This window comes from Paralichthys olivaceus, chromosome 18 (genome assembly GCF_024713975.1).
Source record: "Paralichthys olivaceus isolate ysfri-2021 chromosome 18, ASM2471397v2, whole genome shotgun sequence".
Taxonomy (NCBI): Eukaryota; Metazoa; Chordata; class Actinopteri; order Pleuronectiformes; family Paralichthyidae; genus Paralichthys; species Paralichthys olivaceus.
Genome location: NC_091110.1, coordinates 10,191,075 through 10,206,176, shown reverse-complemented (window position 1 = coordinate 10,206,176; position 15,102 = coordinate 10,191,075). Strand labels below are relative to the sequence as shown.

Below are 15,102 nucleotides of genomic sequence, written 5' to 3'. Positions count from 1 at the left end.
CATTTAAAAAAAATAATCCCTGGAACTGCCCCACTGATCCAAATTCACACCAAAATGTAATGGCTTCTTAACTGACGCATACCACATCCTTTTACAAACTACTAAATAACTAACAAACAAACATAACTTCCCTTGGTGGAAGTATAGTTGCTTGTAGCTTATAGTTGCTGTGTGTGAATTGTAGACATGAAGTTAAAGAAAAGTGTGTGGTAAAACCCAGCTACTCTGAAAACATTTTTATAGATGTCATGGCTTAAAGTTTAAAATATATATTTGAATAAGCAGAGGAATTAAATTAATCATATTTCTACTCGGCTGAAGCTTGTTGGTGGTTTAAGTAAGAAATGTCAATGTCAAAGTATGATCTGTACTTTTTATGTTGGCAGCAGAACTACTCCAACTACAAAAAAAAGTTTCAAGTGTGATTTGGCAAAAGGTAGTAGTGTTGACAGACAGTGTAGTCTTCAAATGCAACCCAGGGCACTGCCAGAGCTGTGCATATGAAACTCTAGCCTCAGGCTCCAGTGACTGCGAGTCATTTCAGTAAACCGCTTCTTCCTCCTCAGCCCTGAATGCATCCGACTACTGCGCTGAAAAGGTCTCTGATCCAGTCAGAGGTTGTGTATTCACAGGAGAATAGCAGGGCAAACAAGTCTTTGGAGCCAACATGCAGTCCTTCCTACAAGCTGAATCTTTGGCTCATCGGTGTAAAAGAAGAAAAATAAAGAAATCAGCAACAAAACTGTTTTTGATCTAAGTTTTTAGACACATTTCAGACTCTTGCAACCCTCTTCAATTGAATATAACCTGTGACTGATATTAACCTCTTGTGTGACTGTGCCAAGCATTCACCATTATTTTGCATTTGTCACTCATAGCTTCAGTATTCCCATTTGGAGATGTGTATTTTTGTCCTCTCCTGCCCTGCATGCAGGACAACGAGCTTTACAACAATGGATTTTTTTGTTGGGAATATAATAAATAAAGTTTGTGCTCCCGCTCTGCCATGATTTTTCTTTCAATTTTTTCTCTCGACTCAAAAGCTCTAGACCTCTCAGCATTCGCAGTGAAACCGCAGCGCCGCTCTCGCAGTGGAAAACCGATTTGAAAACACACGAGGAAGCGAAAGTGACAGATGTGCTGAAACGTGTCGCTCACAGCTTTAGCGAAATGCAAAACTGTCCATCACCCTTTCATTTTTTTTTTTCTTCTCGAGAGCAATGGCTTCCTCTTGCATTTGCATCACAGCCTTGGTTGTGCAGCCTCCATCCTAACAGCCTTGGGCACGTAGAGACGTTGGGATTTGTCAATAAAGTTAAATCTCCAGTATCCTTCACAGTGACTGCAGGCGAATCTATGCATCTATGTCAAACCATTTTTGATGTCTTTTTCAGTTTCACACTCACTGGTTTTCTTTTTGTTGGGAAATCTGTCGTATGTTGCATATCTACGCAAATTCTGAGTTCAGAGAAAAGCAGCAGGTAAGTGCTTCAGCAAATGATGTCAGTTCTAGTGCTAAGTGTAAATATTGTTCCTTTAAATGCTTTTTAAAATTAAGCGTAATACTTAATATAGTAACATATTTAGTTAATTTAGTAATTCCAAGAGCGGGGAGTGTATGGTCCAATATCCGAAGGCAGACTGCAGACTTATCACAATTGTCCAAAATGACTCCTCAATACATTTCAGTGGTTATCAGCTCAGTCAGTTGTATTTCATTCATGTCAGGTGGTGATGTAGCACTTGAAAGACTCGATCACAGCAGTAAAGCACATTTGTTAGCCTCACAAAACCAGCAGGCCGATAAAAGAAAAAGAACAAGCTTGATAAATGTCAACAGTTATAACCATTTCTATTGAGAAACTCTTTCCACTAAACTTCACATCGCCTAGGAGAAGAAGAGTTCAACCCCCCTCCTCAAGTGTATGATGACTCTTGAGACCACACAGAATGGATGGCTAAAGAGAGAATGGGCCTCCTCTTCTTTCTTTATCACTAGTGCCGGTGTGCCCATTTATTGGTTCATATAACCGCGCTCTTTAATGGGCAACCCCAAGATTGAGATAAGAGCGTACTGACCCACGACTTGAAACAAAATGGCTTCAAGGTTAAAGATAATATGGTGATAACTCAAAGGTGGAGAAGAGGAGACAGAGGTTAAAAGAATGCATGCAAGGCGAGATATGCAACGACAGCGTGAAATATGTGGTGATGCAACACAATAAGACGAAGACGGATGCTGTGGTTGAAAATGATACTGTGACTTATTTTTGTAAGGAATTATTCATCCATTGTCCAATTTTAGCCATTTTTACATCCCCTCTGGCTTAGAAACACTTAATTTCATTTTACCTTCATATAATGTTTCCCCCAAATATTGGATTTCCAATTTCCCAAATTAGTTTGGCAGCATGAATCACCTTACAAAGTGAAGTGAACGTGATATTGCAACTCTAACCATTGACACCAGATATTCCTTTGCACCATTACACAAAAGTATCATTGCAAAGTCTATGGTGAATGGACTGAAATATTTGAACGTCCTCCAAGATTTATTTCTTTATTAAATGCTCGAGTGTCAGTTTATTAAAGAGGTAAATCGTGATATGAAAAGTATCATGACAGTTTCTAAAAAGCATTTGACGATATTATTAAGCTGCAAATATAATTTTAGAAAACTTGAAGCAAGTACTTGCCAATGTTTCATGCACACAATTATGTAATACAGGGTTTGAGGAAATGCATTATCTTCCTAATTATATCTTTAAAATGCAATTGGGAAAGTTATCACTGTTAGCCGCCTTTATGGATCCCTTCCAGCTCCAGATAAGATAAGAGATACGAGGGAGAAGCCATTTATTTTTGGCAGGGGGGGGGCTTCGCTTTTTATTTTGGGAAGCACATCCAAAATACTGAAATCATCCATAAGATAAATTAATTCCTCGTTCCTCAGTGAGTTTGTGCAACTGCAAATTTAATGTGACTTTACAATATATTTGATTACAATAGTTGGATTTTGGGGATGTTTATTTATTTTCCCAAAAATAATTACATTGAAAACAATTAAAGAACCATTTTGGTTCTGTTGAGTCATATTTCCTCTAATAACGATATACTCTAAAAAGTCAGAGACATTTCTTCTAGATAAATCACATTCAAAGTATTTATGATGAAGTATTTAATCATATTTTATTCAATTGTCAGGTTGAATTTGTTTTTTACAGAAAAATGCAATGACTGTGTCCCTTTCTGTATAAAGACATATCAGAAGAACCCAGAAGTACAGAAAACCAAAATGGTGCTTTAATGAAACAACAGGGAAGTAGCTCTTGTTGAGATGATGCAGGCAAAGTCCAAAAACCAGGGGGAACAGGAAAAAAGATTGAAGTATATTATACAAGACACTAAACTCGAAGACGATCTGGCAACAAAGAGAATTCAAAGCATGGTATATATGGGGTTTCTTGGAGGGAAACACAGGGGCTGGTCTGATCAGGTGACAGGTGAGTATGAGTCATGTGACAGGGAAGCAGGAAATGACATAACAAGAAGGGAAGTGACAAGACATGGAAGAACAAGAACAGGAAGTCGAATAATGAAGAGACGCAGTCCACAGGAGGCGGATCATGACTGTAATGGTCTCGGTGAGTGAAATGATGATTTCCTATGATCGTCATATTGGTTTAACATTTGGTCTCTCAATCTGTTGTAGCAAAACAAAACAGCACACAGTGTGGATATAAAGTCAATGTGGATTTAAACAACTTCCTTTTGGAGTTGATTTTGATTTTCAAATGCCAGATGAAGTGCGGTCAAGGGCTTAAATACCTTCCCACAAAATCCACAGCGTCACTGTCAAACCCCTCGTTTCCTGAGACACCAACTGGATTCTAAATCTGTTTCGACACATTTGAAGTTGTTCATTTTCATTGTTTTCACTGAGATATCTTTTTTACCCAAAAAGACTTTACCAACACATGCATTAGATCCAATATATGTATTGTTTTAGATACGAGGAAATTATTCATTGAAAGTCTGAGTTGAGGATATTTGGGGCACAGGTTCCATCTGGGGGCGACATCTTGCTTCTGCAATCTTGTGAGAATTCACATTATTTTTTTATGATATTGCAAGTTTTAAATTTTCACTTATCAAATGTTCCCACACATGTTCAGTGGGGGTGAGGTGTCAGTGGATATCAGATAGCTCCGTCATAGAAAGCCAGAGGAGATGGAATAGAGTGGCTCCCAACCGGAGACAGCTGACAAATCCACATGACTGCATGTACAGTAAACCCAAGTCTTGCATATGGCTGGGCACCGAAATCCAGAGCCAATCAGGTGCCAGTTCCTACATGTGGGGGACCTACCAGACCAAATCACACCACAGATTCCGGTGCCTCATTCCGGTGCCTGAGCTATGTACTGAAATATTTGCCCTGCTTACAGGCAACATTGACATATAGTTAACATTACACTTAACCCTGGTGGCAACACACGTTTTTCATGGCTGTGGCAGCACATGATGCAACAAAACGTGTATTTAGTTCTTGAGTTTGTAATGTGTTAAGAGCTTTGCACTTAAGTCTACTTTTAATGTTGAATTTCAACTTCCATTATTATGTGTTTTTTTTAAGAAAGAAGTATTTGTCCTGGCAGCGTTTAGGCACCGGTACTGTTAAAAGTATCCATTTAGCACCGGTATTGGATAAAACCCAAACGATACCCAACCCTAGTCTTACAGGCTCTAAATTTGTAATACACTCAGCTTTTGTTGTTTGTACAAAGTTTTTGCCAAGTACCATCTTTTCTTTTTCCCTTCAGCATAAATGTACAGATGCAGCTCTATCTCACATACATTTCGGTCTCACACTGAGGCAACTTTAAGGTCACTCAAATGCTTCGGCAGAAAAAGTTGTGTGTTTGTGAGATTTTCTCCTCTCTGCTTTGTCCTGCCCTCTTGTGATGTAGCTGCAGTTTTGCTGTGGGGAGACTTTTTCAGCACCCAGGAGAACAACTTGGCCCAAAACTGTTTCACTGAGCTGTTTTGACATTGTTGCAAACAGCCAGATGAATAATCCGGGACACCATGAGGCGCCGCCGTTTCACAGTACAATAATATCGGGTCACTGAATTGTGATGTTTATTTGCTGAAACGAACAGAGAAATATTTATTCATTAAGTTGTTGAAAGGGGATCTGTCTTTCTTTATAGACTATTGCATGCATTATCCGGGATAATTAATTATACAATCAATAAAAAATTTAACATCTTAAATTATTTATATTAATTATGTTTAATTAATACAATTCAAATTAACTATTCATATCAATAATTAGCAGTTTGGTACCTAGTACCACTTTTAGATCAAGTCATATTTGCAGCATAAGAAATGTATCTTGCACACAAAGCACATGTAGAGGGCTTTTAAAAACAATGAGTTAATCAAGCATGGGAGAGAGCAAATGAAACCAGTGAACCACTCTTACCTCCCAGGGTTGCAGAGATGAGTATGTGGGTTCCATATTTCTTAATGATGGTGTCGATGAACTGCTGAGTGGTGGGCCTGCGGCCCAACAAGCGAACGCTGCGCTGGAACTCAGGCATGAGCGGCACAGGGTTCCGGATCAGGTCCCTCCTCTCGATCGCTGTGTTCCTCACCTTCCAACGTGCAAATTCCCTGAAAATCACAGGAATAAACACAAGCTCAGAACAAAATTACCTAGAAGATACAAATACGCTATCAACAACGATCGTAAAACCCTTTAAATTGCAGTTTTTTTGGCCCAATCTGTCAGATGATTAAGATGAAAAAGTAATATTTGGGAGTATTTTTAACATTTACTAAAGATGCTTTGATTTCTTAGATCTGAAAATGAACATGAAAGTTTTTTTGACAGCAGCAACACACACATCTTTAATATATGAGTCTGGTCTGTTGTGTTTGTTTAGGCTTCAATCAAATTCTGTTTTTAATTATAATTTGTGATGTCTTTCAGGTAACCATCCTCACATTCTGCTCCGACACAACCCCCCCAAAACCAAGGAATTCTATCCACCAACAATGATCCCGCTGAACTTCACCTTGTACTAGCCTTGTTGTTGTTGGCTGCAGTTAAAGGTGCACTTCACAGCGTAGACGTTTAAAAAAAAGATCCTGCAAAAATATTTGTGTGGACGTTCATGTTTGCCTCTGTCCCCACTGAGACCCACATCAAGAAATCATTCCCCCTAAAAATCATGTTACAGAAATCTGTTTCTCTGAGGGCTACAGAATATATATTAAAGAAAAACCAAACAACTGCGTCCTGTGGTTAAAAAACACCAGGTGTTCTTGAGGTGTGCAAAATGCAAAAGAAAACACTGTTACTGAGTCAGAGGATAAAGCGTAAGTGATGCATACACATTTTTTATGTGCTGAAATAGTCAGTATAGAGTTGCAAACAAATGCATTGTTTTGTAGTTCATACATGTAAATCCATTTGTTTGCTTTACATACACAACCAAGGAGATGTTTTTCTGATGTGTTGGTTCACTAAAGCAGGATTGTCATTTTAATGCTAATTTAATCAGAAGCTGTGGTTTTCATGATCTCCTGTCAAATACAGACATGTTTCTATTTCCATACGGCAGATTCTCAACACCACATCAAACATGCACTGTCGTCTATATATCCGTGATGCACATGCTGAGCTGTGTGCAAATACACGAGCACACTTTCATTGAGAAGGGCACGCTCTCTCCACACAGTAGACAAGGGGGAATGTGGTTTCCTTATTATTGATAGTATTTACCATATTAAATGCAGCCATAAGTGTGTAAACAATGAGCGTAATTACAGTTAATCTGTGACATCATGTGCAACAGACACAACATCAGATCAAGCACAAACTAATGGTTTCATTGTCTCAACACTTTTACCCTGAAAGCTTTTAATCCAGATCTGACCTCTGGACGTAAATACGACATCCTTTCAAAATAAAAATCACAGGTGCAGGTAAAATTAAAATGCAAATAATATCTCACACACTTGAAAGCATGTTTATTAGGTTTGATTATTGTGTGGATTTAAATCCCATTAACACATCTTGTGATAATAAAATGTAAATTTCCCTGCTGTCCACATAATAAACAGAACAGTAACAATACAACAAGAAGAGAGAAAGGGGGGGAGTTTCCTTGTTATTGTTATTCCCATAAAAATTAAAGCCAATGGCCCCTTTTCAGAAAGATTGTCAAGGTTGCTTTGCCAACAAGAAATCCTGCAGATCTGCACTTTAAAAATCTGGCATAATTACTTGTGGGGAAAAATAAACCCGGATGATTCAGGCCCAAACACACAATGATATTAGAAGCAATTATGCAAGTTTAATGTGGTCGACTCCCTGAATCATTTAGCAAATGCATTCTATTATACAGTGTTTTTGTTAATCATACTCCTGGTGGATGTCTGTTCTTCAACATGTGAACACACTGAATCGGAGTCGAGACGTATCAGGAGGAATTGTCTGAAGTAGCACATATTGGAGGTAAAGGTTTCCTCAGGACACTATGACAAACCCACTATTATTTTGTGCACAGTGTGATGTGGATTAAAGCTACAATGCAGCTCAGTAGCAGCTTCATGCAAAGCTTTCTTTCCTCCAAGTATTTTTTTTTCCTCGCAGCCCTCAAGGGCGCAGCATAATGATTCCACCATGAATAGGTGGGTCCCCTCAAATTGATTGGTTACTTAGCTTGAATTCTCTGACACGGAGTCAGCGATGTGTCAGTCTGCCTTAGCACGGCTTCACTGCAGCGCTCCTTAATGCCCCATTCAGCACTCTTATATTAGCCTTTTAAGTTTCATTCCTTTCTGCCGCCAGACTGTTATGCAATGCTACAACTTTATAATGGAGCCAGCATTTCTGAGGTAATAATCGAAATATCGTTACAGCTCCCAAAATATGGAAGGGAAGTTTAGAGACAGGAAACTGCCAAAGAGCAGAAAGAAGAGAACGTGAAGTGTCGGAATGAGTGAAGGACTTCTTAGATTATTTACTTTCTAATCGTAAATATATCACAGAGCAATGTTTTCCCACCACATGTTCTATGAACCCTTTCATTGGCAAATTTGCAAAAACCTTTTGCAATTCCAAGTTCTCATCTGGCGAGACAAGGCTCACATCCCATACGAGTACATGCTGACTCAGTTTCCACTCCTCCATTGCTGTGTAAGAAGTACACGTTGCTGTTATTTCTGAAATCTGGAGCAAACATTGGAACCAGGAGAAAAACAAGAGACATTTTTAGATTTGCAGCAGGTCTTTCTTTTTTTTCCCCAGTCTTTGCTGGGCTCTCACTGTATCCTGTTATAGTATCAGCCTGCATTAGATATCAATTCATTTTCACCGAATCCTCCTCGCGGCTGCGTCAGTGCCAATTATTGTATAAAACTTTATGTGGCAGCCATATGTACTTGGACCCCTCTGCCCCAGATTAGGCATGCCAGCAGATGGAACCTGCGACATGATTCAGTGCTTTACTTCGCACATCCAAGACCCGTTTAATGACCTATCAGAAGATGTTAAGAGGAGATAAATGGTGCAGCAGCTGCATAGGAGAAAATGGGAACATAGGTGATTATTGCTTTATGGTGTTGAGTAACTGGTGTGAGAAGCTTGATACGTTACATTCACATATGTGGAAGTGAAGATAATACAATATGCATTAAATAATGGTAGTTTCTATAAATGAATAGGGACCGGGTGCGATTTTTGCGTGCTTCTCTCTTATATGGTCACACGTTTGCGAATGTGTGAGCGAGGATGTGAATAAAACAATTGCTTCCTGTGGCACTTTCTCTTCCTGTTTAAGCCTCTGTGCCTTTAGAATTTCATATGATGTCATCTTTTTTAAGACACATGGTGGATAAAATACATTGTGATTCACTGAAATACTCATTGGAAAGACAAAATGCATTATGGGGAATGTATTTTCAGTGCTCTAAGCTCACAAAGAAGTTGAACCGCAAAGGACAGCAGTGTTTAATTGATGAAAAAAAATGATCTCTGCGATTTTGCTGGCTTTATTAGTTTTTTTCTTTATGTCCATGAACTTCAGGGAAAAGGCAATGATTTATAATGGAGAGCACATATTTAAGTTTTTTTATTCAATTCTGTTAGCTCCTCGGGTTTTAAACAATGCTCAGGTTTTTGTGTGCATTTTTATTCTCAGGTCTTAATAGGATCATTTATAATTCTTACAGAGAACGATGCACGCAACCTAAGTTTTTCTTTTAATGGTGAAGGCTTATGCTGCCAAACGTTGGATCTTTATGCAAGGATAATGTGCACTCCTTGATCCCACACACATGCAACAAGCAACGTTTTGGCATTTTGAACAAAGACTTTGCTCCATGATAGAGTTAGCTAAAGTCGGCTAATCCCTCAGTGCCCCCACTGAAACCGGCGCTTTATCTGATTCCTTTCCAATGTTTGTCTCAGCACAGTTTAGCTGAGTAAACAGGAACAGCGGTAGCTCGAAAATGCATTACTGTAATCATTCAGCCGATTCCTTCATCTAACACAGATCAGAATGAGAATGAGATCAGTTGCTCCTGTTAATGTACCCGAGGCTTCGATCATGTCAGCTGCTGTTTTAGAGCTTAATCAAGAAAAGGCCAGAGGAAAAAAAATATTGTTTGGCGCTTATTGATTATAATCAATAATATAAAACCCTGTAAAGAGAAACTACATCAAGCAGAGGCAACTATAGTTAAGCCTGTTCAATCAGCACCTGAGCAATAAACCTAGCAAAAGTAACTTTTATTGGCTTCTATTTTTTTCCGCATGGAGCATGTACAGTCTGTCGTGTCCGTCTGTCCTTGTTAGAGCCAAATTAACGAGAACGTTCTTGAACGCACTTGAAAGTCATCGTTGGAGGATCCACTGGATGCCAAAAGAAGCAGAATCAAACAAATTAAAGATGGCAGAATGAAAACAAATAAAATATTTAACAGAATGTACCAAAGCATTTCTAGCCAGTGTCCCGGTTTTTGTTATTTTGGATTAAGTGATGTTTACAAGGGGCGCAATGATTCATTCATTGCATCGATGCATCAGCTGTAAATGATGCCAATTTAACAGCATTATTCTGCTCGACTTCATCCGCGAGCAGCTTGAAAATACTTTGAAATAAACTTTGGGCACTTTCAAATAGACAAACTTGTTTTAAAACAGGAGAGTACAACTTTCCTGTGAAACATTTAAGCTGTAATGTTCTTTTTGGAGTTTAGTTTATCTATAAAGGCATTTAGTGTATATACATTCAGTAATGCCACTACAATCTACTTATTGGCAGGGTCCAGTGTTCCCTCATTGGATTTAACCACACACAAAGGATACACAGGAAACAATGCATGTATGTTCTCCATTATTACGCTTTGTGATTTAATCTCATTTATATAGTTTTCACTGTTTACTGTTCACTCTCCTAAAACAGCTGCATTATGTTACTGCTAATGCAAACTGGATGTTTCCTTCTGACGCAGGATCACTTTAAAAATGCCCAACTGGGAATCTCTTTTATTGTGGAACAGTTTCAGGTGTATGCAGTGTGTTTGTCCCTGAGGGTCATTCATTAAAAACGTGTCTGTCAGGAAACCTGTCACTTATTGTCAGCGGATCATTTTTAAACGTTGCAGAGAACGAGACAAAAAAGCCGCAGTGATGACGATGTTAGATGAAGAGTCGCAGGTGACAGGCTGCACAACTCCATCTCCTAAGTGTAACCAACTCCATTACCGTTCCTCTCTGCTGCTGCCTAGTAAACTATTCATACCATGCACAGCAGGAATAAAGTTTGCAGCCGGTTTGTCTGGCTGCACTGTAAACAAAAACACCGCCTGTAGTGGCACGTTCGCTCTTCAGTTGTCTTTGCTAAATCAAGGCTCCGCTAAGGGAGCATTTGCTGCCACCATAATTCAGGGATCTAAGAAAGCACATGGTGTTTACCTGCAGGATTGAAATCTGAGAGCCCACGTGAACCAAATCAGCAGTTTGTTTTATTATTTTGTTCCAGTGGTAGCGATGCAGAGCATTTAAGGAGAACCCAGTAAACTCTCCACTCCTACCAACAAACAACTCTATTGAGACAATCTGTGTGCATGGACTAAAGCACTTCACACAAGTGCATTTAGGGAATGTCCAAAGCAACCATTAGTTCAAAAGTGGGAAGGAAAGTTACTGTGCAAGATGTTTGCACCTCAGCAAATTGTTGTTATGATTTGCCAGACAGTAAAAGAGAACGCTCATCTGCAGAGGAAGTGATCTGCATGTGTGCAGAGCGTCCTTGGATTTTGCACCCACCTATACTTCCATGATAATGTGCGCTTAAAATGCTGCACCACTGACTTCAGACATGGTTCCTTTAGGTAAAAGAAATGTGCAAGTGAATGTTATTTTCAGAGTCTATTTACAAATCCCAAATGTATGATCCATTATAGCGCTTTAGTTTCCACTGTGTAAATCACTACACATCTTTAGAGTAATAATGATGTCTTACAGTTTGAAGCAATTATGCATATGACCATAATACCTATATACCAGTCAGCTTTTATTTTAAATTACTGTGAAATTTCTCAGGCAGTATAAATGTTAGATATTTTAGTCCTTTGGTGTTATGAACATTAAAGCCTCTGTAACCATAATGGGTGGAAAGTGTGACTGTAGAATGTCACAACACCTTCCAGGCAGCATGTTGTCTGCTTCAATTAGAGCTGGGCCGTATTGACATCCAGTGAATATCCCCCGGAGCTCTGACAGTGGCAGGAAACGACCATCATACAGCGAGACACCACAGGCGCTATCCTGATCCCGGTGTTGGAGCCCAGATTTAAAAAAATAAAAAAATAAATAAAAAATTGCAAGCGTATGACAGTCATTCAAAGTGGAAGTGTGCCGGCAAAGAGATGCTGGAAGAAAATCTCCTTCTAATTGCATGGGAAACTGGCTGCGCAGGACGGAGATGCTCTCGGGCGCCTCATAAATGACATCAGAGAGCAATAAAAGCACGAGTGTCAGTGAATTATAGAAACTTGTCATACTTGGCTTCTTGTTTCCCTCTTGTCCTCCACTCACATTGTATCAAACACTTTACAGTCAAACACTACACAATTTTAGAGGGATGTGTTGTTCATTTACAGCTTGACCTTTGACAGGCTGTGGTAAAAAAAATAAAATAACTGTGAATATCTGACAAATAAGCCTGCGCAATTTCCTCCTTCAAGCAACGACAACCACTTAGGATGAAACAAGACGAACAAAAATGTTACATCCAGCTATAAACACGTCTGTGTTATCAAAACAGCCTGACTTTATTTGAAGCAGACAATAAAGGGCAACAGTGTGACACTCAGCATTTCATGAGTATGATTTAAAGGATGTGTCTGTTGTCGACAAAAAAATGATACAAGAAAAAGAAACAGGCGGCCAAAATAAATCTTACATTATCTCAGATTTTTCATCTGAGCTGAATGACTGCGCTCGTCTCCTTCAGCGACAGCAGTTATGTTTGGTAGATATTTACTTCTGCCCTAAATATGCAGTGCTTTTAATTTGATCTTTTTTTTTCCAAATGCAAATGATGGTACTTATATTTTGTCTCTCTCTTGTGCGAATAAGACTCACAACTGAACTCAGCCTATTGCACATTCTGGGCTTAAAGTTACTGAACTGAATCGTGACAAGAAATGTAAAAATTGTGCGAGACGAAAATAAAGCCACTCCTGAAGCGACTTCTCGTTTCCTGTCCTGCTGAGAATCCTATGATGATAATTTTTTTACAGTGTCACAGAGGTGATGATACCAGTCTGTTGTCACTTTAGGTTTATGATCAATTATAGATTGGGTGGGATATTAAAACCACATGCTAAATGCATAAATCATAAAATATCTGAAATCTGTGTCAGGCATTTTTGTATTTTTAGCCTCAAAGCTTTAATTTATAGATAAAGATACAATATGCATCATGCTGAAAGTCTCACTTTACTCAGACATTCAATATTTATGCTGCTGAAGTCACCATCCGAATGTTTAATTCAGAGTTACATTATTTGGAAAACCCTGTTGTTCCATTGCGTCTGCTGTAGAGTGTCCACTAAAAGCCCTCTCATCCATGGGGGCTATTACTTGGTGGTTCCATCAGTTTCCCTCCCACTTACTCTGGAGTCATCCAGTTGTTCACGTCTGAGGAGTCAGTCCACCCATGTTCCCATGATACATATATTTGATATATATTTATAAATCTGAGAGAAACTCATGTCCGCACGCTGGATGGTTGCCAGTCACTGCTGTCAATTAATATAATGAATGAAAGCTAATGCTGCGTGAGTTAAATGAAGAGTTCACCCTGTGGATATGCTCGACAGTTTGGTCATTGCACGCATCAACTGTGACATCGACACATCACCTTTCCATTTCTCACTCTCGCTTGAGGCGTGGTTGCTCGAGACTTCTCCTAAATGTTAGTTGTTGCTGATAAGAAAAATACAATCACACCGCCAGAAAAAGGCGAAAAAGAAGAAGAAGAAAACATACACAGAACAATTTTGGAATTGGCTTGTTTCTTCCAGGAACACAGACTCGGACTTGTGAGTGATTTTTTGCCTTGACAAACCGGTCACGGATGTTTTTCAACAGTTTCCTGCAGAATACTTCGTCTTTACCTTTAGTTCTGCACTCTCCCTGGAGGAGCCATGAGGGAATGTCTCTTCGCAGACTTGCCTCCAGCTCAATCCATGTTCGCTAGACGTGCAACAAGTTAAAACTATTTGGGAGGTGCATGACCATCCGAAAAAGAACGGCACGTGCCAGCGGAAGTGATGTCATTTCTGGCACGTGCCGCCATGTGCAAGGACAGCACTGGTGAGCATAAACTAAGCTTTAGTGGTGCAGTCACTAACCTGGATGCTCTCCATGACGTGAGGATAATGCTTCATTGTTTTATGGACAGGGCAAAAGGGAAAGAAGCTTTTACCAAAATCAAATACATGAATCAGCTTCTGAATTTAACTGAGGAAATTTTGAATCTGCTTCAAGAGACGGAGTATTTTCGTGGTGCCTGTGGAAGTGGAAAACTTCCCTGATTAGACTCCGTGTGTTTGGTTTTTGAAAAAGTGTCTGCTCCTCCTCATTTGAGGACGAGCAGACACTTTTTCAACACTGCGTTTGTTTTCATGCCTCGATGAAAAATGAACCTTTTCATTTTCAGTCATTCGTTCCACCACTTGCTTGTTGGGGATGACTTAACTGATGCTTCAATTGCTGGTTGACAGGGATACAACGCAAGAAGATGATTTTCAACTATCTCCTTTTAAACTATCAAATTCAGGGTGACTTTACAAAACAGTCTGCCTGTTTGAGCCTCGCCGAAAAAGTAGAAATAAACTCAACGCCACTTCTGTGTTGTAGTGACCCAGTATATGACCGAGGGTAGAGAGGGATTATATTCATCTCCATGACTTCATATGCCTACAGCCATAATAGTGTCTTGATTAAAATGAATTAGAAATGATCCTACACGTGGGGATTTTGGCATTATAGCTTCCTGCATTATTTACAGAAGCCCATTAAACATTCTTGAGAAACCATTGATTGAATCTGTGCCACGTTGTTCTTATGGAGCCACATCGTGACTGATGATGGTGCACCACGATGGTCTCAACAGAAAACACTGGCAAGCTGCTAGGACCGGGAGAGACTTTGATCCAATAATGGTAATTCCCCCATGAACGACTTTGTGAAGCGATTTTGTCTTCCTACACAGTATTGACTTATTCCCTTTCATTGCGTACATGGTGTTCCCACACAGAAACAGCGCCACGTGATCTCCTCTACTTGGGTATGATATCTTCTCAGGGAGTTCATAAAAATGTTATTACTGCTAGACTGCCATGTTGCACAGCAGGGTTTATGGTTGTCCATATGCGTTGAATTTCAGAGGGTGCCTCCTTAGGAGAGCAACTTGTCAAGGCTACCAACAAGCAGCTGGGTGAGATTTACATCCCACGGCGGCTTTTTTCATTTGTCCAGCTCATGTGATTTGCCATTGACCGATGAGCACT

At 39.5% G+C, this 15,102-nt stretch overlaps 1 protein-coding gene and 1 long non-coding RNA gene across 3 annotated transcripts in view; one reads left to right on the top strand and one right to left on the bottom strand.

Annotated features, from left to right (window-relative positions):
• The window catches only part of brinp1 (bone morphogenetic protein/retinoic acid inducible neural-specific 1), a 103,503-nt gene that overhangs the window by 47,841 nt on the left and 40,560 nt on the right, over nt 1-15,102 (bottom strand). For both annotated transcript variants that reach the window (XM_020082579.2, XM_069513849.1), the window contains exon 3: nt 5,489-5,679. In XM_020082579.2, coding sequence (XP_019938138.1) covers nt 5,489-5,679 — 191 coding nt within the window. The remainder of the gene's footprint in view (nt 1-5,488; nt 5,680-15,102) is intronic.
• Nucleotides 3,531-6,300, top strand: LOC138405424 (uncharacterized). Its single transcript, XR_011239161.1, has 2 exons — nt 3,531-3,644; nt 5,999-6,300. It is a non-coding gene; the product is annotated as an uncharacterized lncRNA (long non-coding RNA).